Source organism: Oncorhynchus masou, chromosome 23 (genome assembly GCF_036934945.1).
Source record: "Oncorhynchus masou masou isolate Uvic2021 chromosome 23, UVic_Omas_1.1, whole genome shotgun sequence".
Classification (NCBI taxonomy): domain Eukaryota; kingdom Metazoa; phylum Chordata; class Actinopteri; order Salmoniformes; family Salmonidae; genus Oncorhynchus; species Oncorhynchus masou.
The window spans coordinates 18,474,563-18,499,433 of NC_088234.1; the positions used below are offsets into that span (position 1 = coordinate 18,474,563).

At 43.6% G+C, this 24,871-nt stretch overlaps 2 protein-coding genes across 5 annotated transcripts; one reads left to right on the plus strand and one right to left on the minus strand.

Annotated features, from left to right (window-relative positions):
• Positions 1–162: 162 nt before the first annotated feature.
• On the minus strand, positions 163–11,391 carry LOC135510488 (LIM domain-containing protein ajuba-like). Of its 2 annotated transcripts, none has more exons than XM_064931466.1 (8): positions 8,641–11,391; positions 3,741–3,842; positions 3,560–3,627; positions 3,051–3,113; positions 2,773–2,903; positions 1,697–1,748; positions 1,489–1,557; positions 163–1,174 (listed from the first exon to the last, which is right to left on the minus strand). In XM_064931466.1, the coding sequence occupies exons 1-8, from the start codon at positions 10,169–10,171 to the stop codon at positions 1,043–1,045; spliced, it is 2,148 nt and encodes a 715-aa protein (XP_064787538.1). In that variant the 5' UTR covers positions 10,172–11,391; the 3' UTR covers positions 163–1,042. The 2 variants fall into 2 exon arrangements, with proteins under 2 accessions (XP_064787538.1, XP_064787537.1); XM_064931465.1 differs by having other exon boundaries at positions 2,773–2,906.
• Positions 11,392–11,959: 568 nt separating this feature from the next.
• Positions 11,960–24,605, plus strand: mrpl52 (mitochondrial ribosomal protein L52). Of its 3 annotated transcripts, none has more exons than XM_064931476.1 (5): positions 11,960–12,023; positions 13,120–13,189; positions 13,315–13,394; positions 24,081–24,145; positions 24,303–24,605. In XM_064931476.1, exons 1-5 carry the CDS (start codon positions 11,999–12,001, stop codon positions 24,447–24,449), a joined length of 387 nt encoding a protein of 128 aa, XP_064787548.1. In that variant the 5' UTR covers positions 11,960–11,998; the 3' UTR covers positions 24,450–24,605. The 3 variants fall into 3 exon arrangements, with proteins under 3 accessions (XP_064787548.1, XP_064787547.1, XP_064787550.1); XM_064931475.1 differs by lacking the exon at positions 11,960–12,023 and adding an exon at positions 12,780–12,882; XM_064931478.1 differs by lacking the exon at positions 11,960–12,023 and adding an exon at positions 12,781–12,882 and having other exon boundaries at positions 13,315–13,382.
• The last annotated feature ends 266 nt before the right edge of the window (positions 24,606–24,871 follow it).

Consider the following 24,871-nt stretch of genomic DNA (forward strand, 5'->3'; position numbering starts at 1 on the left):
CTTTGTCAGGCAGTACTGTTGAGTCAACCATGGATTATTTGTCAGATTAGCTCATGTATTTTCCCTGTGTAGTATACGTGTAAGCATGCTATCCTGAATACTACGTTTGAGTGCCACCTGGACAAATTGTAACTGCAATAGAAAAGACCACTTAGTCAAACACACAAAAAGGAAAATGTTTATTAATTACAACAGATACAGGAATGTTTTTGTTTTACTTTTACAAGAAACACTTAAATCTCTTAAGGTAAACATGTCCAATTTTAAGTGCAAATTGTTTGCTAGTGATAGATAAATACAAAAACGGGTTAAGCAGATTGATAAATCCCTTCTATGGCCTTGAAGCCAGTGTCACTGTGTGTTTTCATTGTTCCCCTCTAATCAGGAACTGATTTAGACCTGGGACACCAGGTGGGTGCAATTAATTATCAGGTAGAACAGAAAACCAGCAGGGTCCAGACCTCGTAGGGTGAGAGTTGAATACCTCTGGTCTATAAGCAAACAGTCGACATGGTCAGGGAATAATAAGAAAGCAGTAGTTTTGTATTCCTAGCCTGGCTCCAGATCTGTCAAATAATGGCTTGCCAATGACCATAGGTGTTGGCAAGAAAGCACAAACTGATCTGGGAACAGGCTATATTCTCCCTATGAGAATGTTACGGTACAGTGATCGTAGAACAGCAGGACTTCTGTCGCACCTGGGTGCTGTTCAGTAGCCACTAAATGGACATGCTCCAGGAGGTACTATCTGTACTTGTCCAATAAAATGTTGGCTTTCATTTTCTGTTGCAAAACGTTCTGATACAGTGTGCCCTAATGAACTTGGCCCAGGTCACAGACAGGTGTTCAAACTCTGGACCATACAGTAAATTCACCTGTTCTGTGTTGAAAGCCTTTACCAGCATTTTTGTGTGAGAGCTGGTCTGAGTAGAATTTTAAAAGTAAACAGCAACCCATATGATCTGGGTGTGCAGGAGTGAGAAAGGGTGGCGGAAAGAAGGAATGTTGAAAGGGTATAAATGTTTGCTGCATAGTTTCTTCCTCAGTTTGTGCTGTGAGGGGGAATGTTATGCGAGGTGCACACCTGCATCATGTGACATGAGTGACAGAGGAGATGAGAGTCCAGAGGGAAGCACTGGGAACCCGGCTGATCTGAGAGCTGCTTCCCACAATCCTGAGGAATCAAACGGACACAGAGAGAACATTAAATCTGATTTGAGTTGAGGTTTAATGCTTATTAAAATAAATACAGTACAAGCAGTGAGTCACTTCTTCATTTATGGTCCTGGCGACTTGCAGGGTTTTGTTCCCGCCCAGTACTAACACACCTGATTCATCCAATGATGCCCCTTGATTACTGTGGTTGAACCATGTGTGTTAGTGCTGGGTCGGAACAAATGCCTGCTCAGCCTGATTTAAGAACCCGGGTACAGACCGAACACATTACATAGTTGTTAGCTACTATTATTAGATGAAGGCCATCCTAACCTCACAGTGGTAGCACTCAAAGTGATAATCTTTGTTCATAGACACCACCCTGAGTATCTCCTCGCTGTCCTGTAACCCAAAACAGCAGCAGTGAGATTAGTCAGTGCATTACAATCACGTAGCGGTATGAAGTTGGTCAGAGCGGCATTGAGTTATGTCTCGATATAGGTTAACACACACAGAGCAAAGGAAACACAATGAGACTCACCTCAGCAGGTAAGATGGGTTGTAAACAGGCTGCACATTTAGGAGCGAACGTTCTACAAGACAACAAGAGTTCCAATATGAGAATATAACTACATATAGCCCTAGTAATGTAGTGCCCTAGTAATGTACAAACTGGTCAACTGAATTGTATCCTCTGACCCTAAATAGCTTGACAATTAATTACAGTCTACTCTGTAGTATATCAAAGCCTCAGTCTGGCCTACCGGACACCCCGTCTGTAGTATATAAAAGCCTCAGTCTGGCCTACTGGACACCCCGTCTGTGGTATATAAAAGCCTCAGTCTGACCTACCGGACACCCCGTCTGTAGTATATCAAAGCCTCAGTCTGGCCTACTGGACACCCCATCTGTAGTATATCAAAGCCTCAGTCTGGCCTACCGGACACCCCGTCTGTAGTATATAAAAGCCTCAGTCTGGCCTACTGGACACCCCGTCTGTAGTATATCAAAGCCTCAGTCTGGCCTACCGGACACCCCGTCTGTAGTATATAAAAGCCTCAGTCTGGCCTACTGGACACCCCGTCTGTAGTATATAAAAGCCCCAGTCTGGCCTACTGGACACCCCGTCTGTAGTATATAAAAGCCCCAGTCTGGCCTACTGGACACCCCGTCTGTAGTATATAAAAGCCCCAGTCTGGCCTACTGGACACCCCGTCTGTAGTATATAAAAGCCTCAGTCTGGCCTACTGGACACCCCGTCTGTAGTATATAAAAGCCTCAGTCTGGCCTACTGGACACCCCGTCTGTAGTATATAAAAGCCCCAGTCTGGCCTACTGGACACCCCGTCTGTAGTATATAAAAGCCCCAGTCTGGCCTACTGGACACCCCGTCTGTAGTATATAAAAGCCCCAGTCTGGCCTACTGGACACCCCGTCTGTAGTATATCAAAGCCTCAGTCTGGCCTACTGGACACCCCGTCTGTAGTATATCAAAGCCTCAGTCTGGCCTACTGGACACCCCGTCTGTAGTATATCAAAGCCTCAGTCTGGCCTACTGGACACCCCGTCTGTAGTATATCAAAGCCCCAGTCTGACCTACTGGACACCCCGTCTCACCTATTATAGTCGGAAACACAGTAGATGTTGCTGAGGTGGTCGACAGTGAAGGAGACTCCGTCCAGGGCTTTGGAACACACCACACAGCGGAAACAGCCAGGGTGGTAGGAGTTCCCCATCGCCTGGAGGATCTGCTGGACAAACAGGACCACACGGTAGATAAGGGAAGGTCCCTTGACATTAACATAAATTCAATTTAACGCACACACATTTAGATTCACAAATGAAACATTGGACATACAAGGACCCCCCAAAACCATTTAAACACACACACACACCTGTTCCAGGATAAGGTGGCCACACACACTGCATTTCTCTGCTGCAGCCTGGAAGCCTGAGAACTGAGTATGGAGAGAAGAGAGAACATGGTTTTACATCATACCATAGAAAGCACCAGGGTTGGGGTCAATTCAGAAAGTAAACCAAATTCCAATTCCACATGCTCCTAATCGAAAAGCATTGAAGAGAATTGGAATGTCAGTGTACTTCCTTAATTGACCCCAACCCTGAAGAGCAATATGTAAAACTCCAGTAAGGAATTGATTAAAAATGTAAGGCACTGATGTCTGGGAATTCTCTCTTTATGTAGTGTTGTGTATTTTGTTGTGATGTGTGTTTTGTCCTATATTTTTAATCCCAGCCCCCGTCCCCGCAGGAGGCCTTTTGCCTTTTGGTAGGCCGTCACTGTAAATAAGAGTTTGTTCTCAACTGACTTGCCTAGTTAAAGGTTATATTTAAAAAGACACAAAGAATGCCACTGAGTGAGATAAAGACCTCGACCTCTTACCATGTAATCCTCTTTACAGTACACAGAGCCATTGACGTTGTAGAAGTCCTTGTTTCTCAGGGTGCGACCTGGGACAGATGGACAGACAATCCCAGGACAGTCACGCTAAGTTGATAGAGCTGTTTTCCTGACTATGAACTGCATATAGTGTATTGACGCAGTGTGTGTGTGTTCAACTCACCACAGGACACACAGGTGAAGCAGCGTGTGTGATAGAGGCTGTCCAGAGCCTGGCAAGCATTATCCGAGCCATACACACCTTTCCTACACTTCACACATGTACCTGCAACACAATCAACACAATCAACAACCATTACTCAACAAGACATGAGCCCAGATTCTTTCCGGGTGAGGTCACTTCATCAAGAACATGTCTTGGTCTGCCGAGTCAAACAGCACAAGCCAAAGTCAACAACAAAAAATGCCTGGTACATTTTCCTAGTCAGGTACATTTGACAAACCTAACTACTTAGAACATATCATTAGGCCTTTTAGATCATAATGAATAAGATTACATGGACAGAGGGAACCTGATCCTAGATCAGCACTCCTACTCCGAGATGATTTGTGAATACAGGCCCAGGACTACGAATGGATCAGAAAACCAGTCAGTATCTGGTGTGACCACCATTTTCCTCATGCACTCGGGAACCATTTCCTTTGCATAGAGTTGATTGTGCAAACCCAGTTTAATTAGCTGCCCGGGTGGCTGGTCTCAGACGATCTCACAGGCGAAGATGCCAGATGCGGAGGTCCTGGGCTGGTGTGGTTACATATGGTCTGTGGTTGTGAGGTCAGTTGGACGTACTGCCAAATTATCTAAAACAACGTTGCGGCTTATGGCAGAGAAATGAACATTCAATCATCTGAAAATAGCTCCGGTGGACATTCCTGCAGTCAGCATGCCAATTGCAAGCTCCCTCAAGACTTGAGCCATCTGTGGCATTGTGTGAAAAGACTGCACATTGTAGAGTGGCCTTTCATTGTCCTCAGCACAAGATGCACCTGTGTAATGATCGTGCTGTTTAATCAGCTTCTTGATATTCCACACCCGTTAGGTGTATCAATTATCTTGGAAAAGGAGAAATGCTCACTAACAGGAATGAAAACAAAAGGTGTGCACAACATTTTAGAGAAATAAGCTTTTTGTGCATATAGAAAATGTCTGTGATCTTTTATTTCAGCTCATGAAACCAAAACTTTACATGTTGCTTTATACACTGCTCAAAAAAATAAAGGGAACACTTAAACAACACAATGTAACTCCAAGTCAATCACACTTCTGTGAAATCCAACTGTCCATTTAGGAAGCAACACTGATTGACAATAAATTTCACATGCTGTTGTGCAAATGGAATAGACAACAGGTGGAAATTTTAGGCAATTATCAAGACACCCCCAATAAAAGAGTGGTTTTGCAGGTGATAACCACAGACCACTTCTCAGTTCCTATGCTTCCTGGCTGATGTTTTGGTCACTTTTGAATGCTGGCGGTGCTTTCACTCTAGCGGTAGCATGAGACGGAGTCTACAACCCACACAAGTGGCTCAGGTAGTGCTGCTCATCCAGGATGGCACATCAATGCGAGCTGTGGCAAGAAGGTTTGCTGTGTCTGTCAGCGTAGTGTCTAGCGCATGGAGGCGCTACCAGGAGACAGGCCAGTACATCAGGAGACGTGGAGGAGGCTGTAGGAGGGCAACAACCCAGCAGCAGGACCGCTACCTCCGCCTTTGTGCAAGGAGGATCAGGAGGAGCACTACCAGAGCCCTGCGAAATGACCTCCAGCAGGCCACAAATGTGCATGTGTCTGCTCAAACGGTCAGAAACAGACTCCATGAGGGTGGTATGAGGGCCCGACGTCCACAGGTGGGGGTTTAGCTTACAGCCCAACACCGTGCAGGACGTTTAATAGCCTGACTGCCATTAGGTACCGAGATGAGATCCTCAGACCCCTTGTGAGACCATATGCTGGTGCGGTTGGTCCTGGGTTCCTCCTAATGCAAGACAATACTAGACCTCATGTGGCTGGAGTGTGTCAGCCGTTCCTGGAAGAGTAAGGCATTGATGCTATGGACTGGCCCGCCCGTTCCCCAGACCTGAATCCAATGGAGCACATCTGGGACATCATGTCTCGCTCCATCCACCAACGCCACGTTGCACCACAGACCTGTCCAGGAGTTGGTGGATGCTTTAGTCCAGGTCTGGGAGGAGATCCCTCAGGAGACCATCCGCCACCTCATCAGGAGCATGCCCAGGCGTTGGAGGGAGGTCATACAGGCACGTGGAGGCCACACACACTACTGAGCCTAATTTAGACTTGTTTTAAGGACATTACATCAAAGTTGGATCAGCCTGTAGTGTAGTTTTCCACTTTAATTTTGAGTGTGACTCCAAATCCAGACCTCCATGGGTTGATAAATTTGATATCCATTGATAATTTTTGTGTGATTTTGTTGTCAGCACATTCAACTATGTAAACAAAAAAGTATTTAATAAGAACATTTAATTCATTCAGATCTAGAATGTGTTATTTTAGTGTTCCCTTTATTTTTTTGAGCTGTGTACTTTTGTTTCAGTATATACTTGAACTTCTCTGCCGATTGTCCATGGAGTTGGTCCTTCAGTGTGTCGAAATTTGAGGCAAAATATCCACAGGAAAGTAGTATTAAACAGACTTCAAAACACAGGTCTCCATGTGTGGCATTTACATGGATAAGACGTACATGCACGTGATGCATACACATTAACCACAGTCCTGCAGGTGTTTACATGGTTTTGCACATGTGCCAGGTAAATTCAATTTCAATGGCAGTACAGGAACTCTAAAAAGTCAGGTATATTATACTTTCCTGTGGTTATTTTGTCCCACTGAAGGACCAACTGCACTGACAACTGGTAGAGTAAGTTCAAATGGTATTTTATTCCAACATTCCAAGTTGTTGCAGTGCTTCGTTTCAGACTGTATCCAAGAAATTGATCACTAACCAGCTTTCTATCCAACCTTTCTATGCGAGTCCAGTACGTCTGATAAAAAATGTAACGACAGGTGTGATGGAAACAGCAAAGATTGACCAAACAAAATACACTAGACAAGGTTGGATCTTTTTGTGTCTGTACAATGAATGGCGGTGGAAACACCTTTATGGGCAAATATTGATATAATAACCGTCATATCAAAGTAAACTTGGGAGTCACGCGGTGACATGTTGTGTGGTCCTCCCACTACGACTCGGGGAACAAGTTTATTAGACTACAGATGAAATAAGTTGAACTTCACAGGGTGGTGAAAGTACAAGGTGACGAACTTGATCCTCCCTTCCAATAAATATGGAGGGTCTCTCATTCTGGTTCCTAGTTAAATAAAAGAACGATTCTGGTTCCATGATGAGCGATACTGCCGTTTGACTGATAACAATCAGCTAGTTTTTGATCATAATAATCTCATCATGTAGGTAGCCTAGCCTCACTGCATCTGCCAGCTGTTGGCTAGATCACATGCGCATAACACATTAACACATTTTATGGTGACAAAACCATCAGTGGAGTTGAAAATGCAATGGAAACCCATTTAACTAGTTTTCTTGGGTACATGGGAATTTAACTGCAAAAGTTATTTTTATGTGCACTACGTCATATCAGACTCAATTATCCGCAACAAGTCAATTTGATGGAAACATCTGGTGGGAAAATGTGCACATTGTTTTCATGCAGATTTTAGAATATTCACATTAAATCTGTCGGCAACTGAACGGAAACCTAGCTAGTCTGACTTATTAGGCAACTCCTGGTCCTACTAAAAACACAGTATTTTCACAGCCTCTGTCTGAGCTCCTGTAAAGAGCCTCAGTAGTGTTAACAGCTCTGAGCCTAGCCGAGTTGACACAGTTCCCATCCCCCGAGGGCTCACATACCTGGGCAGAAGAAAAACAGGCTGCAGCACACCGCCCCTGCACACGCCAAGGCAGGGTAACACAAACCAGCACACGCATGACTCACGCCCTACAGACACACCCAGGGCCGGCTTACACATGCCCTTGGGCCCCCCAACCCCCCCACAAAAAAACAGATTGCTTATGACGTGTTCATATGCTACGACGAAATGTGTATAATTGCATGAAATTTGCTTTAAAACTGATTTTTCTCTCAGCCTCATCACTAAATGTGTAGAATAGCATTATAAAACTGCTAATTTTCTCTGCGCCTCATTATAAAATATGTTGAACTGCATGAAGTTATATTTTTTTAAGAAACTATAAGCTGTAATAATTATATTTTGGGGGGCCCTGGAAATAGGTGCCTCAAATGGGGTAGTCCGGCCCTGCACACACCCACTATATTATTATGGCCTGGAGTCACTCCGAACACACAAACACCCTGCCACACAATACACACACACATCCTGCCACACTACACACATACGCAAGACATATACACACAGTGCTGGTCCAAAGCTGTAATCTTCTCTATGACTCATACTAATGGTCAGTGCTGTGTTCATCACTAACATGTCATTTGTGTCTGAACTACAGCTGAGCTAAGGTTTGCAGTTCAGTGTATGCATAGCTACCTTTCATCAGCCCTCTATGTGCAACGTCTTGGTCTGTGCTTAACCCAGCCTAAAACTGTTCTACACCAAAAGAGTCTCTTGGAGAATGTGATTCAGTGCTCTAAGTTGTGGCTGAGTGACTTTGTTGCACAGAGACTCTTTGGTGCGTGTATAAATGCATGTCAGCTATGATAATTCCTCCTCAATTGTTTTTCTCTGCATCTCTCTTCTCCTTTCTGTCTGATGTGCCCAGCCTAGCAGCTCTACTTGTCTGGATAGGCCTCTGACTTAGCTAGCTCCCTAAGGGCCAAACGTTTCTCTTTCCCTTTGCTTGTGTGATAGCTAGGCCGCCCTACAAGTTCATGCAGGTCTCGAGACACGATCATCCAATTTTCTCTCTTTCATCTATCAAAATCTGACTATCCATCTATTCACCCATCTAATCCTTTCATAAAAAATGTAAAAAGACATGCACGCGACAATAACAAAACAAAGTGATAAAGATGACAGCGATGAAGAGGTTTGATGATCTCACCAAAGAACTCCTGGCGATTCTCGGACGACGGCTCCCTCCCTGTTCCCAGCTCCTCCTGGGCTTTAATTGGTCTGGAAGTCGTAGCCGTATTGATGAGTGTTGCCAGCTTGGCGAGGGCATTGATTGGAGGATTGACCTGTTCTTTGAGCATCAGCCCACCCATGTGTAGCTCCTCACCCTCCAGCGCTGCATCTCTTAGCAACAGACGTGTCAGCTCCTCTTGGTAGTGAGTACCCGGGAGATCCGAGTAGCGCGTCCGCTCCCCAGCAGCACCCATGCCAGTCTCCTCTCCTCGGGCTGCCCCTGCTCCCTTCTCATCCCACCACTCGGGCCCAGCCCGGTAACAGGCAGCCGCCGGGCTCCCCAACGCAGGTGGGTAGGAGTGCCGGCCATCCTGAACCCCTGCTCCTCCAGGTGAGAAGACCCCGTCCAGGTAGTCCTGCCAGCCTCCAGCCCCAGAGGGCGTCCCGGCCCTGCTTGAGACTGTGTATCCCTGTCCGCTGGTGGAGCCCCCTGTGTGCAGGGAGAACTGCAGCTGCTGTGCCATGGTGGAGGAGGCTGAGTAGCGCGTGTCATAGCCCAGGCTGATTCCACTGGTGCGGTTGCTGCTACAGCGGCTGCCCATAGGGCTCCCTCCCCCTCCACCACTGGCTGTACTGGAGGCAAAGCTGGACCTGGGACTGACCAGCACCGACTCCTGGAGGCTGAAGGAGGAGCAGGGGCTCAGTGCCGGGCCTGGGGGGAAGAAGAACCCTCCTCCTCCACCCATCTCAGAGGGCCGGTGTGGGGAGTGAGAGAGCGAGGCCGGTCTGGTGCTCTCCCAGAGTTCCCCTCCCGTGCTCAGCCTCTTGTAGAACATCGCCTCCTGCAGGGAGAGGCGTTTGTGACGCTCAGGCTCGGGAAGGTAGTGTGGCTCAGCCATGGCCCCACTGCGTGGAGCAGAGCCATAACCCGAGGAGGGGACGGGGTACGCCGGAGGGGGGCCAGAGGAGTGGGACAGAGGAGGCTGGGAGAGGAGCTGCTGGCGTCGGACCAGCTGCTGGAGCTCCAGAGAGTAGCGGCGCTGGTTCAGAGAGGCCTTGGACCCAGCTGGATCACAGTCCCCTAGGCCTGACTCACGCCTCATCTGGATGTCAACGCCCTCCCCCAGGTAGCAGGAGGCACGCTGCTGGGTCGACCGGCGCCGTAGGGGGGCGAGAGTCGAGGGGGAGTAGGGTTGATGTTCGCAGTCAGTAGGTTGGGGGATGATGGAGGTTGAGAGGTGCTGGGTAGAGACTCTTTCTCCCAATCCCTTCCCGCTACTAGCCAGCCCACAGGCCTCTGTTGAAGTTGGAGAGGTGAGAGAGAACTGACCAGGTCTTGAAGGTGAGGAAGTGGCAGTGTTCAGGCTTGGTGATAGTCCACTACTGTTGTTCCCATTGCTGTTGCTGTTGTTGACCAACTCATTTTTCTTTTTAGAACTGGCAAATTTCACACTTCCTGAGTCAGTCAGTTTCAACTTCTCCAATAACTTAGTTCCAAGTCGGTCCATCGTAATGTCTAACCTGGTTGTCTAAAACTCTGAATAATCAAGTAAAAAGAAATGCTGTTAATGAACCACTATGGTATAAGTTAACGTACTCAATAAATACAGCGTGTGAGTTGGAAACAAATTAAGTCTCAAGTATGTCTACAGTACAGTTGAACTACAGTAGTTGAATGACAGAGACCCTGCAATATATATGCAAAAACCAACAAATAAGCCCCAAATGAGAACAACCAACAGACAGACATATAGGCTATATGTACACAGACAATAAATAAAAACAGACGTTAAATAAGACGATTAAGACATTTTGGGAGGATCACATGACGACGTAATCATGTTTGAACAACGGTGTTCACAGTCATCTTGTCTTGGCTGTGGAGACTACAGGCAGACAGGTAGATGGTAACGCATGTGAATCCATCGAGTTAGAAGTGGAATACTTCTAATGTTGGAAATAAAAACAAAGAAATAGGGCTAATTAGGATAGGTTCAATAAGTTGAAGTTGTTGGTCTCGTATGATTCTAGGTGGCTCCACACCTGCATTAGTGTGAACGAATGGTCCTTTACATTAGGCTAGTCTTGTTGCCTAGCGGTCACGTAAAGACGAGTTGCGTTTCTGCAATGTGCTGTTTCGCACGCAGCTGGCACCAGTATAACTTTTCTACTCTTGTTTGTGAGATATATTCCCGGTTACAATGTTTTTTAAAGGCAAATATAGTCCAGTGTGTGAAGTTATCCTTTCTTCAGGATGTTCCAGAGCAAAAGCTTTTTTGAAAAATAACTCGTCGCGCTCGTGGGGTCCAGTGGAAGGAGGAAAATAAGTCCGTTTTTGTAGTAAATGTTGCTTGTCTAAACTTTTATATTCACTTTTTTTTATGACATGAAAACGATATTGAAAAGGGAGAAGAAAATATTAAAAAACAGATGATCAAAAAGCGGACTGAAAGAAAACATAAACCATTCGATGTTTCGAGAATGCGTTATGCTATCATTCCCGTTTTTAAATAATTTTACTCCAAAAATTCAGCGAACACATTTGAGAACGGGACGCATGGTGCCATTAACTCTACTGACCATTGCCAAACCATGTTCACAGGAGAAAAAAAAGTCTACAATTAATCCACTCCGTGAATGTATCACATAGCTCCACCAACTTGGTTTCTTTCTTCCCCAAAATGCCTTACCTCCCCCTCTCGTTCCTTTATCAGCCACTGGCTCGTCGCTTTTCCTTAACGCCGGAACACCTTTCTGACAGCAATCGCGGATGGATAACATCCCACCACATCTCGTAATTCATACGCAGTCCACTCGTTTGGGGAGACACCAAAATACATAAACTGTATTTTTCTTAATTATGATCTGTAAAACGAATTAGAGGGTATACTTTTTATTCAATTAGGTGCTTATAAAATATGAATACATGTTGGATTGTGGATAAAGAGCATATATTTTATACTCAAGTGCAATCTTTACGTAGGACGTACATCATTGTGTTCTCACATTTTTCACATGGGTGGGTACTGATTTATTACACAATTATGACCTCTCTTAAATACCTCCCAGTCTCAGGTATGTTAATTGCCCCAAGCCTTATCAACAGCACACCTATATGTTGTGCCCTAAGGCAGAAAGCTATATCAAAGGGTCCGTTGCTTGTTTCCAATTCCTGACACAGTTGAAATATGGTTTTGGTAGGCCTACGTGCCTAGAATAACATGGTTCAAATGGCAGTAGACCTATTTAGGGGACTACTTTATTATGCTCCCAGTCTGTGGAATGTGTGGAAGAACATTCTCTAGTGACACGGTTCTGAGATTTTTCCGGAGTGTATGTGTTCTCCAAGGACGATACAAAGTAAATATCTCGCTACTATTTCAGTGCCTTTTTGCTTGCTACAGCCATACGCTTCAATGCACTCTGTTTCGTTTTGGTGACGTTAACCCTAACATGAATCAAATATTTATGAAGCCATTTTTTTGTACTTCGGGTAGGCTCATTTTGCCTACCCCGAAGCCCCCCTGCTCGCTCCCTAGTCTTTCTTTGCCCTTAACGGTAGCCTAAAATGAAACGCGCGACCGTCGGTGTGTGCCTGGCTGCCTCTCCCCTCCCCGCTATGCTCCCTTGAGTTGACTGGAGCATTCACTGAAGGCGAGTGAGGACTTGTCTGTAAAGTTGAACAGAAAAATACTTCATGGCTTACTCAGTATAGAAAGAGCAGCTGGAGCATGGGAGAAGATGGTTCAAAATCATGGCTTATCAACTTTGGGGGACAAAACGTTATATGATGACAAACTCAAATGGTGTTTGTGTGTGCAATTAATACTTTAAAAATAATTCAAGTGTACTACATACCATTAACTACTTTTTGGGTGGGATAGTAACATCTTAAGAAAGTGTGTAATTTTAGGATGATAAAATAAGACTACACCACAACCAATTCATACTTCAAACCCTTATCTGGCTAAATTGTATTTTGTAAATGTATCATCATTATAACCTGAAGTCCAGCTCATCATTGGCTACTGTAACATAACGTGATTAATTAACAGTGTTACAATATAACACAATTGCAACATCACACGTTGCTGCCTGTTGCTACTTGGTTTCAACTCCACAACCCATTTGGCGTATCTTGACCACCATCTAGTGGTATAAATAGTTCTTAAATAAAAATCCAAAATGGCGGCGCCCTTAAGGACATTGTGCTGTACAGGTGAGGTTATTTACAAGTCAATTACTTATAATTTTCATAAGATCTAATGGTAATTTTCTGCTGTAAATGTGAATATCAGTCGGCTCCCAGTTGACAATCTGTTTTTTTTTATATTGAGCTAGACAGATCGATAGTTACGCTAGGTTTGATCAAATGTCTAGGCAACGAGCTAACGTTAGCAAGCAAAAAAAAACTAGAGAGCCTAAATGAACTGAATTCCTGATGTTCTGTTTTCAGCTTTGAGGCATTCCAGTCGTTGTTTTACTACGACGTGTGGGGCACCGGCTGGAATCAAGTGGAGGACCGAGTAAGTTATAAACGACACAGACAAACAACTGTCAGAACAAAATGAGACACACACACAATTGTAGCTATTACAGCTCTGTTTTGATATGCTTTGTTCTTTACAATTTCACATGGGTTTGTCCATAGAAATGGTCTGGCCCGCAGTGGAACAGAGTATGGCCCCATGACAGATCTCCCTGACTGGTCCTTTGCAGGCAAGTTCACATGTAGGAGCATGCATTTTTAGGTTGTTTTCACATATTTTCCTATTTAAAATAACTGTTCTCATTCCTCTTTAAAGTGAACTCCTAGAAAGGAAAAAAAACAACAACAATAACTTATCTTTTGTATTCACACTGCCCTTGCCTTTTGAATGAGGACTCAACTATTTTGGCAGTTCACTTCACTCACTTTGTGGTCCTAGCCCTCTTTGCATTCAAGTTGCTATGTTTAGGAAGGAACCACAATATTTTTGCAACATTCACTCAATGCACTCTGGGTTATTACAAAGTTAAGGACAAGCCATTCTCAGCAGAACGTGTTATCGGACAGCTAGATACTTGCAAGTCAAATGCTCCTTTAAGTTGCTCTGGAGACAGCAGAGAGGGCCCTCCCCCCCATCGCTCTGGAGACAGCAGAGAGCACACCCCCCATCGCTCTGGAGACAGCAGAGAGCGCACGCCTGCATCCACATTAACAAGGCCGGAGTGGAGAAGGTGAAAAGCTTCAAGTTCCTCGACATACACATCCCTGACAATCTGAAATGGTCCACCCACACAAACAGTGTGATGAAAAGGTCTGCTTCACCATCTGGCGGGCGAATCTGGGTTTGGCAGATGCCAGGAAAACTCTACCACTGTGGCAACTAATGTTTGGTGGAGGAGGAACAATGGTCTGGTGCTGTTTTTCATGATTCGGACTAGGCCCCTTAGTTCCAGTGAGGGGAAATCTGAATGGTACAGCAAACAATGACTTTCTAGGCGATTGTGTGCTTTCACCTTTGTGGCAACAGTTTGGGGGATGTCCCTTCCTGTTTCAGCATGACAATGACCCCTTGCACAAAGTGAGGTCCATGCAGAAATGGTTTGTCAAGATTAGTGTGGAAGAATGTGACTGGCCTGCACAGAGCCCTGACCGCAACCCCATTGAACACCTCTGGGATGAATTGGAACGCTGATTGCAAGTCAGGCCTGATCGTCCAACATCAGTGCCCGACCTCACTAATGCTCTTGTGACTGAATGGAAGCAAGGCCCCATTGCAATGTTTCAACATCTAGTGGAAAGCTTTCCCAGAAGTGTGTTAGCTGTTATAGCAGCAAAGGGGGGACCAACTCCAAATTAATGCCCATAATTTTGGAATGAGATGTTCGACAAGCCAGTGTACATACTTTTGGGTATGTATCTCACACACTCCGGACTCCTTCGTTGCTCATCCTAATATAATGTGTGTTTTGTTGTGTGAGATATTACTTCACTGTTGAAGCTAGGAACACAAGCATTTCACTACACCTGTAATAACATCTGCTAAATAGGTGTATGCGAACAAGAACATTTGAAACTTTGTTTGGGGGGGGGTGGTTGTCTGCTAAATTACTAAAATGAAACTATTGGTCACGTACACAGATTTGCAGATGTTATCGCAGGTGCGGCGAAATGTTTTGGTTTCTAGCTTCAACAATGCAGTAACACCTAGCAATAAAACACACATAATATCAGAACGGGCAATGTCAGATCAGTTTCTGAGGCTGGTAACTCTAATGAACTTATCCTCTGCAGCAGAGGTAACTCTGGGTCTTCCTTTCCTGTGACGGTCCTCATGAAAGCCAGTTTCATCATAGAGCTTGATGGTTTTTGTGACTGCACTTGAAGAAACTTTCAAAGTTCTTGAAATGTTCCGGATTGACTGACCTTCATGTCTTAAAGTAATGATAGACTGTCATTTCTCTTTGCTTATATGAGCTCTTCCTGACATAATATGGACTTGGTCTTTTACCAAATAGGGCATCTTCTGAATACCAACCCTACCATGTCACAACACAACTAATGGGCTCAAATGCATTAAGGAAAGAAATTCCACAAATTAAATTTGAACAAGGCACACCTGTTAATTGACATGCATTCCAGGTGACTACCTCATGAAGCTGGTTGAGAGAATGCCAAGACTGCACAAAGATGTCATCAAGGCAAAGGGTGGCTACTTTGAAGAATCTCATTTAAATATTTTTAGATATATTTGTTTAACACTTTTTGGGTTACCACATGATTCCACATGTGTTATTTCATAGTTTTGATGTCTTCACTATTCTACGATGTAGAAAATAGTCAAAATAAAGAGAACCTGGAATGAGTAGGTTTGTCCAAACTTTTGACTGGTACTGTATACTTATGTATCCAAACATATAATGGTGTTTAAAGACAGTATATGAATAGAAAAGGTGTGTACAGCAGTGGTTATATACTACTGCTGGTAATCTGAATAATCGTAGTGAAGTAGTGAAGGTTTAGTGTGCCCCAAAAAATGCACAGCTCCCTAATGAGAGAACCTCTATTCTGAACTCTTTTAATAAAATATGTCTTGATGCAGGTGGATTATTTGATAGGGTTACCCCATGTGAAATGACCTGACCCTCCCGAGTTCTCCTTCTCGCCCTTCTCTGTCTGAGTTGCGTAGTTCCCCGAAGGCAATTGATGATGAAAAAGAAAGAGTTCCCTTGGATGATCTAGACCCTCACCTACTGCAATTAGATGCAGACATCATTGCTCTCCCTTTAAATTTAACATGCATCTTTAATATCACCCTAGAATGTAATGAAAGTCCCAGGTTGTGGAAATCAGCATTCGGCCTACCTCTTTCGAAAGGAGGTGATCCCCCTCTACTGAATAACTATAGGCTCATAGCTAACTTGTCTATTCTGACAAAGGTATTGGAGTGCCTAGTCAGTAAGAAGCTTAAGTCTTAAGCTTAACAATATTTAGAGTGGTATGAAATCTGCTTTCAGGTCAAGCCACAGCACTGTCACAGCAACATTGAATGATGTTCACTGTGCCCTGGATAGGAAGCGGCATTGTGTATATGTATTCAGACTTGTCAAAGGCATTTCACGCTGGATCATCATACTGTCTTGGTGCAGAGATTGAAGTGTGTTGGGACTACTGGTCATGCTCTGTCAAATAGAACCCAGTGTGTTAAGGCAGATGGTCCTACGTCGTAGAGCTGCTCTCAGGTGTGCCTCAAGGATCAACTTTAGCTCCCCTGTGGATTATTATCTAGATCAAGGGGTAGGCAACCCTGGTCCTGGAGTTCTGCAGCCACTTCATGTTTTTGATTTGACCAACCTGGAAAACCAGGTGTGTTGAATTGAGGCTATCACTGAGCTGATCAATGTACTTAAATAGCTCAGTAGTGGTGCCTAGTTGAGACAAAATCCTGCAATATCTGCGGCAATCCAGGAACAGGGTTGCCTACCCCTGATCTCGATAATAAACCACAGGGGACCTTCAATTGGTCCTTGTGGTACACCAACATTGGAAGACTTATTGAGACAGCTGATGGACATTTTGATGCGGATGATTTAGTTCTCTATTCAAGTGGCAGCAGTTTGGCTTTTGGAAAAAGCTCAAACATATTTTCAACATCATTCAACAGAATCTGGATGTTTTGAAGCTTGTTCTGAATTCCAATACTAAACACTCTGAAAACCATGTAATTACTACCGTGCGATGACATTTTATAGAGCAAGTCAAAACATACAAATGTTTGGGTGAATGAGAAGTTGAGCTTCACCAGCCATGTAGAGAACCTTGTCAGGAAACTCAAGCTGCATATTAGGTTTTATTACCGGCACAAAGCTTGTTTTGCCACCAGAAAATAGTTGATTTGTTGTGCTTTTCTCTCTGTGTTGGACTCTGGATATACTGTTTGTGTGCAAGCCTCAAGCTCTACACTGAAGGCTCTTGATTGTGTGTCATGCAGCCCTTGATTTTGTCACCAATCGGCGATGTCTAACTCCAGTGCTGTTGGGAGAACATCACGAGCAACAGGCTCAAACACCGCTGTTTTCATCTAACCTCTCTTCTAGCTCGAAATTAAAACGCATACAAGCTCAGATCTTATTTTATGCTAACAGTCCCAAAAATGTTTACAGAGCATGGAAAAGGGTAATTTCAGTACTCAGCTCCCTGGTTGTGAAATTCCCTCCCAGCCAACCTAAAACCCCAGGACCTGGTGTCCCTGGAGGAGGTCAAAGGGCAAATAGATGAACAGGTTGTTGAGACATGTAGCTGTTTCTGGTTGTCACCCCATGTCACTAGATTGCGTTGCCTTCTGTGAGGAAACATGTTTTACTTCACACACCTGCACTGTTTGCTGTTGTATTTGTGCTGTTGCCAGTGTCTGTCTGTGTTTTTGTCTCACACGTTTCTTAATTGACTTACCTAGTTAAAAATGAAACTGTATATACATCTAAAGTGTGTAAATCAGTATGTAAACATTATTAAAGTGACCAGTGTTCGTCGATGACTCTGTACATAGGGTGGCAATCTCTAAGTTGCAGGGTAGAGTATGGCTTGAACAGTAACTAAGGCTAGTGGGAACTGTTTAACAGTCTGATGGCCTTGAGATGAAAGCTGTTTTTCAGTCTCTCGGACCCAGCTTTGATGCACCTGTACTGACCTCTCCTCCTAGATGGTAGCGGGGTGAACAGACCATGGCTCTGATGGCCGAGGTTACATTTTGGAAGCCAATAGATTGCATTTAGTTAAAAGATGTTACCAATAATATTTACAAGTTAATATTATGTAACAGAATAAATAGCAGAATAATAACTGCAGATTAAATAATGCTTTAATTGAAAATTGTACTCTCAATGTAGGTTACTGCCCCTTTAAGAGCTGATTTTGTACCTTATGTTGTGATTTTCACCATTATGTTGTCTTCTCTCACTATTCAAACCCCACAATCAATAAACAGTTTATGAAGCTCTCTTAGCCTATAGTCACATTTTGCAAACAAATAATCTGAACTAAAAACTCTACAGATATTTGGAATTTCTATGCATCCTTGACAATTGTTAATCAATATCCCAAAACTGCACTTTTTTTCCACGAACCTACACATCATAATCTTCCTCCTTTTTGTGGCACATTTGAGTTTATTGCAGGGCAAACGGTGTTGCAGTAGTGTAGTGTGGGAATAATGACAAGCGAATTTTGGAAGCTTTGTGTTTACATTGCCCTAAAAATGGGAACCGGACCGCGGAATTCAAGCGAACCAAATTCAGACCACCTCTCAAGATCGTCTTACTTCGGGGGCTCTTCTGAGGGGTCCGAGTTTCTTTGGAGTGTTCACACTGCACAAAAAATATTAACGAAGCACACTAAGTTCCCCAGAATTGGCTGAAAGGGACCAAGTGTGAAAACAGCCTCTTGTGTAGTCTTAACATTCTGTATACTCCCCTTGTCCTAAGGGTACAAAATGACCCGCATTTTAGATCAGTGGACCCCACTTGTTTTTATTACAACGCACCTTTCATAATTGTTTCCTTTACTAAAGTAGAGGATTATTATTGCTAAAGGTACTGCATAAGTGTACACATTACTTTTTTTCGCAAGAGATGGCACTTGTATAGCCTAAGAAACTAGTCAATGTGCAGAAAGTAGTTTTAATTGCATTTGAACTTGAACTTTTTTGGCAACATACAGTGGGGCAAAAAAATATTTAGTCAGCCACCAATTGTGCAAGTTTTCCCACTTAAAAAGATGAGGCCTGTAATTTTCATCATAGGTACACTTCAACTATGACAGACAAAATGAGAGAGAAAAAAATCCAGAAAATCACATTGTAGGATTTTTAATGAATTTATTTGCAAATTATGGTGGAAAATAAGTATTTGGTCAATAACAAAAGTTAATCTCAATACTTTGTTATATACTCTTTGTTGGCAATGACAGAGGTCAAATGTTTTCTGTAAGTCTTCAAGGTTTTCACACTATTGCTGGTATTTTGGCCCATCCCTCCATGCAGATCTCCTCTAGAGCAGTGATGTTTTGGGGCTGTTGCTGGGCAACACGGACTTTCAAGTCCCTCCAAAGATTTTCTATGGGGTTGAGATCCGGAGACTGGCCAGGCCACTCCAGGACTTTGAAATGCTTCTTACGAAGCCACTCCTTCGTTGCCCAGCCGGTGTGTTTGGGATCATTGTCATGCTGAAAGACTCAGCCACGTTTCATCTTCAATGCCCTTGCTGATGGAAGGAGGTTTTCACTCAAAATCTCACGATACATGGCCCCATTTTTTCCTTTACACGGATCCTTTCGTCCTGGTCCCTTTGTAGAGAAACAGCCCCAAAGCATGATGTTTCCACTCCCATGCTTCACAGTAGGTATGGTGTTCTTTGGATGCAACTCACGACGAGTTGAGTTTTTACCAAAAAGTTATATTTTGGTTTCTTCTGACCATATGACATTCTCCCAATCTTCTTCTGGATCATCCAAATGCTCTCTAGCAAACTTCAGACGGGACATGTACTGGCTTAAGCAGGGGAACACATCTGGCACTGCAGGATTTGAGTCCCTGGTGGCGTAGTGTGTTACTGATGGTAGGCTTTGTTACTTTTGTCCCAGCTCTCTGCAGGTCATTCACTAGGTCCCCCCGTGTGGTTCTGGGATTTTTGCTCACCGTCCTTGTGATCATTTTGACCCCACGGGGGGAGATCTTGCATGGAGCCCCAGATCGAGGGAGATTATCAGTGGTCTTGTATGTCTTCCATTCCCTAATAATTGCTCCCACAGTTGATTTCTTCAAACCAAGCTGCTTACCTATTGCAGATTCAGTCTTCCCAGCCTGGTGCAGGTCTACAATTTTGTTTCTGGTGTCCTTTGACAGCTCTTTGGTCTTGGCCATAGTGGAGTTTGAAGTGTGACTGTTTGAGGTTGTGGACAGGTGTCTTTTATACTGATAACAAGTTCAAACATGTGCCATTAATACAAGTAACGAGTGGAGGACAGAAAAGCCTCTTAAAGAAGAAGTTACAGGTCTGTGAGAGCAAGAAACCTTGCTTGTTTGTAGGTGACCAAATACTTATTTTCCACCATGATTTGCAAATAAATTCCTTAATCATACAATGTGATTTTCTGGAAAAAAAAATTTCTCATTCTGTCGGTCATAGTTGAAGTGTACCTATGATGAAAATGACAGGACTCTCATCTTTTTAAGTGGGAGAACTTGCACAATTGGTGGCTGACTAAATACTTTTTTGCCCCATTGTATACTGTACAATGAGGAATTCAACTTCAAAATACTAGTCTTCTCCCATTTAAAAAAAAAAAAACATTACCCCCACCCACAAGGTGTATAAACAATAAAATAAGATGACCAATACAAAACCAAAAATGTGAACGTAAATCAATCAACTTTAATTAGCACATGTATGTGTGCATGGACTTTGCAGATGTATTTCTCACATGTACAGCAGATAGTATTTGATTTACAGTCCTTCTTTGGGAGCAGAATTGGCATCTCCTCCTCTTGCCAGCTGCAGCCACAGGTGGATCTGGACAAAATTCAGCCCCCTGAACAACTTTCACAAGCGCTGCTGTGCGGGGGAGGCGCTCCCTTCCTTGAATGTGTGGGGTTACAAGTGCCTTTCCCAGCTGCTCCAGGCACACACCCTCTTCTTCCACTTATTAGGCATCCAAGTAGGGTTGATATTGTTCCATATTACGAAGGCATTGTATGAGGACTCATGACTTATGTTATGGAAGATGACCAGGGGTCAGCGGGCAGTCATCCTCCTGCAGCTGTAAGTTCCAATCACCTTGTCCAGGTTGTCCAAGCCTCCTTTATTGTGGTTGTAGTCCAGGATGATGGCTCTTCCTGTCCTCACGAACAACGATCTGTGTGCTCAGGAGGACCACATTCTTGCTCCTCTTTGGGAGGTAAGAAACTAGAGTGGTGGTGGGGGTGAAGACAAACTTTTATGAGAATGCCTCTCTTCCCCCTTGTTGTGAGGAATGCAGGGGGGGGGTCAGGCTTGTTCATTCTAACTGTGTTAACCATGATGATCTTCCTCTTCAGGAGCTGCTGGCTGAGTTCATAAGAGGTGAATAAATTGTCACACGTGACATTGTGCCCCCTCAGCCCATCTGTCACATCAAGCACAACCCGTATCCCCTGGTTGTTCCCCGGGCCTCCACTGGTCGGTTTCCCTGTGTAGAGTTGCATCTTCTATGCGTCACAGGCCAACTATATCTTGATGCCATACTTTGCTGGCTTGCTGGGCATATACTGCCAGAAAGGACCGTGACCTTTTGACAAAAGAGATTACTATCAGTATCACAGAAAACAATCACATAAATCAATGATATTACAGCAATACATAATACAATTAAAATGGAAATCACTTACATTACAGATATTAAAACAAAAATGTACTTCTGAATGGAACCAGTTGCTCAATCTCTGTTACTTCAGGCCCAGAGTTGTAGAGGTATGGCAGATGCCCCACCCACTTCTCCCAAACCTCTCTTATGGTCGCCAGTTTGTCTCTCACACGTCTTGCAGGTCTTGACTCACGGTTATTAAATCGTAGCATTCTTGAGAAAGTGTGAAAGACTTTGTGGCAGCGTGGCACGGAAAATCGCTATTCCACACTCTGCATCCCAGAAACTACATGTAGCCTCGCCTCAGGACATGTTAGCACCCGCTAAGATTATCAGCCCTATGTAGGCACGCAGGTCAATCTCATCCATCCTTTTCCGGTTGTCTCCATATTTACAGAAACCCTCTGTCCTGTCTTTGGCTATGCCGGATTAAGTGATATGACATACTATTCTATAAAATAATTTCTCCGTAATTAATATTACCCGATTTAGCTAATCATGTACATGTAATTAACTAGAGTCGGGGCACCACAAATATTTATAGAGCTGTTATCTTCCGAATAAACTCTTAAAGACCTAGTAATATTTTACATCAATATAAGTCAATATTAATCGTCACCTTTATTCAGTCTCATCTGAATGTTTGTAAATTCTTGGTTAACTTCACGAACCCTGGCTAACAAGTTGAATCAGCAATACAAAATTGGGTTTCATTATGTATTTACTAAATACCTAATTAATCCCAAGAATGACATATACACAGAATTAATCATACCTTGTTTACAAATTGTCATAAAGGGGCGGCAGGGTAGCCTAGTGGTTAGAGCGATGGACTAGTAACCGGAAGGTTGCAAGTTCAAACCCCTGAGCTGACAAGGTACAAATCTGTCGTTCTGCCCCTGAACAGGCAGTTAACCCACTGTTCCTAGGCCGTCACTGTAAATAAGAATTTGTTCTTAACTGACTTGCCTGGTTAAATAAAGATAAAAGGAATGAGCTGGGTTTGAGTGAAAGAGCAGGAAGACTGAGGACCAAAGGAAGAAGCTGTGCTATCGTAAATACAGTATTTTATGCATTCTAAATTACCGCCCATTTGGAAAAGGAAAATGTAATAAATATTTACTCTGAGCTGCGCTTCGGTAGTTGGAAGGCCGTGTTGCCAAACCGAGTCCTTTGTCCTTTTGAAGAATGTCTCTGGTGGTCAATTGAATACGTTGTAGTAACGTTGTTGTGTGATAGACGGGATACTCTGTCTGTTCCTTCCTAACCCTCGTTTGTAGCTGCTGTTGCTAACTCAACGGCTAGGAGGTATCACTGCTGTAGTGAATAAGAGTTCAAAGTTCATACCATTTGCAACCAAAGCTCACGCTGATGTTGGCTTCGTTCTGTAGTTATTATCTGAACCATTCTGACATCGGACCGTCGTCCTCACTTCCTCGGAACAGGAGGTTACATTTTCGTCAAGGCTTTATATAGTGGAGAGAGAAGGGTGTGTCAGAAAAGTTTTATAACCCATGTCTCTTCAAAGGGGCGGGCCACTGATTGAGCAGAGCCCTAACCTTATGAAAACCCAAATCTCTCATTTGTAAGCTAAAATTACATTTCATCTCTTCAATAATTTTATATTCAAACATTTCAATTGAACAACAATTCCATGTGAATCTGATAACTCTGATGTGTAGACTTTCCACTGTAGAGTTTGTCATCCTATCATTGATGAGAATGTCCCAGATGACACACAAACTGACATCATATTCATTAAGTACCACCGCATATGTTCCATTGGTCGGATTACCAGAATATAGTTCATTTCCCCACCTTCTGATGTTCCCAGAATCCCTATGTTAACCAATGGGTTTTCAAATTTCACATCAGTAGGGTAGAGAGAGGAAAAAGGGGGGAAGAGGTATTTAGGACTGTCATAAACCTACCCCCAGGCCAATGTCATGACACCTCCAAATGTGTCATCTCCAGGATGATTTTTTTTCGATGGCTGGTGTGATGAACATGTACAATGTTGAGGTGATGTCCTGTGCAACTGCATGTCTTGTGGGCCCTGGGGTCGTCCTTAAGACATTTTGTGCTGCCATACTGCCCTGGCTGTCATATGGTGGCAAGGACCATGTTATTTTGCTGTTCTTTGACAAAAATGTCTCTCTTTCAGCTTGGGGGAATTTCTTCATCTGAAGATGATGCATTGTGCTCTGGGTTGTAATTCTTCCCCATCTTCTTCAGATTCCTCTTCTAAATCATTGTGCTCTTGTTCCTCCTTGGACAACTGAAAAATCAGATCTATGACCTTTTGGCCACTGAAACGTGCACTCATGGCTTCAGCAACGAGATCATTTAGGGGGTTTTCTCTGCTGTTCAACATAGTGGTGGGTCATTTTTGACCCTTAAGACAACACAAGGGTTAATGTGTCAGGATCCTAATGTATGGCTGTTCAATGGAGCTGATTTTGTGTGTGTGGTTGGTTGGGAATATGATTTAGGCCTACATCTTATGATTGTTTGTATTTGTGTTTTACACACAGATGGCCGGCCTGCACCCCCCCTAAAAGGACAGCTGAGGAGAAGGCAGGAGAGAGAGACGTTAGCAGTCAGTATCTTATGTTTACCTTCTATATTACCTCCATAAAGTTGAATATTTAATTTCAATACAGTTCACATATGATGTCCTTTTCCACCTCCTTTATATTTCTTCTCCTTTTCACTTCCTCTTCCTCTTTTCTCATCTCTTTCTCGGTCTCCTCCAGAGACGTGTAGTGAATCTCAGCTCGGAGGTGGATAAGGGGATGGAGGTGTGGAGGGAGAAACGGGAAGAAGCCAAAAGAATGCTGGAACGCAATAAATCTCTTCTGCTTAAACCCAAAGGAAACCTTTTATTGAAGAAAAATAAGTAATCCTCACATTTTCTGTTCTAGCCCACTTGAGTTATTGACAAAATGGAGGAGATTTGCGCAGTTGGTGTATGGCATTGTCTTTCCATTTATGTTTGGACTTATTTAGCCCTTTTCAATGTTTTCTGAAATTAAACTTGAATGTAAATCCACTGCCTACTGTTAATCTACTGTCTTACTTGTTCTTGAACTTCTGTATGAAAATATATTAGGAACATGCCCTTTCCCTTATTACTGTGGCTTAGTTATTAACAATAGTTAGAGTAGGGAAATAAATATATTACTCAATGTCCTTCTTTCCCCACTAGAATGCAGCATTTTACCAGTTTAGGTCAATAGCAGTGCTTCGCCGCCATTTTGTCTCCAGCAGTCTCCAGTCTCTAGTCTAGAGCATTGGTTCCCAACCAGGGGTACTAGGACTCCTG

Excerpts from the sequence above, each read along its gene's own strand:
- LOC135510488 (XM_064931465.1), bottom strand. The coding sequence starts at position 10,171 with ATGGACCGACTTGGAACTAAGTTATTGGAGAAGTTGAAACTGACTGAC. Across the intron at positions 3,843-8,640 it reads GAATCGCCAGGAGTTCTTTG|GTACATGTGTGAAGTGTAGG; the intron begins GTGAGATCATCA and ends ATTGTGTTGCAG. Across the intron at positions 3,628-3,740 it reads CTTCACCTGTGTGTCCTGTG|GTCGCACCCTGAGAAACAAG; the intron begins GTGAGTTGAACA and ends CATCTGTCCCAG.
- mrpl52 (XM_064931475.1), top strand. The coding sequence starts at position 12,849 with ATGGCGGCGCCCTTAAGGACATTGTGCTGTACAG. Across the intron at positions 13,395-24,080 it reads CTTTGCAGGCAAGTTCACAT|ATGGCCGGCCTGCACCCCCC; the intron begins GTAGGAGCATGC and ends TTTTACACACAG. Across the intron at positions 24,146-24,302 it reads AGGAGAGAGAGACGTTAGCA|AGACGTGTAGTGAATCTCAG; the intron begins GTCAGTATCTTA and ends GGTCTCCTCCAG.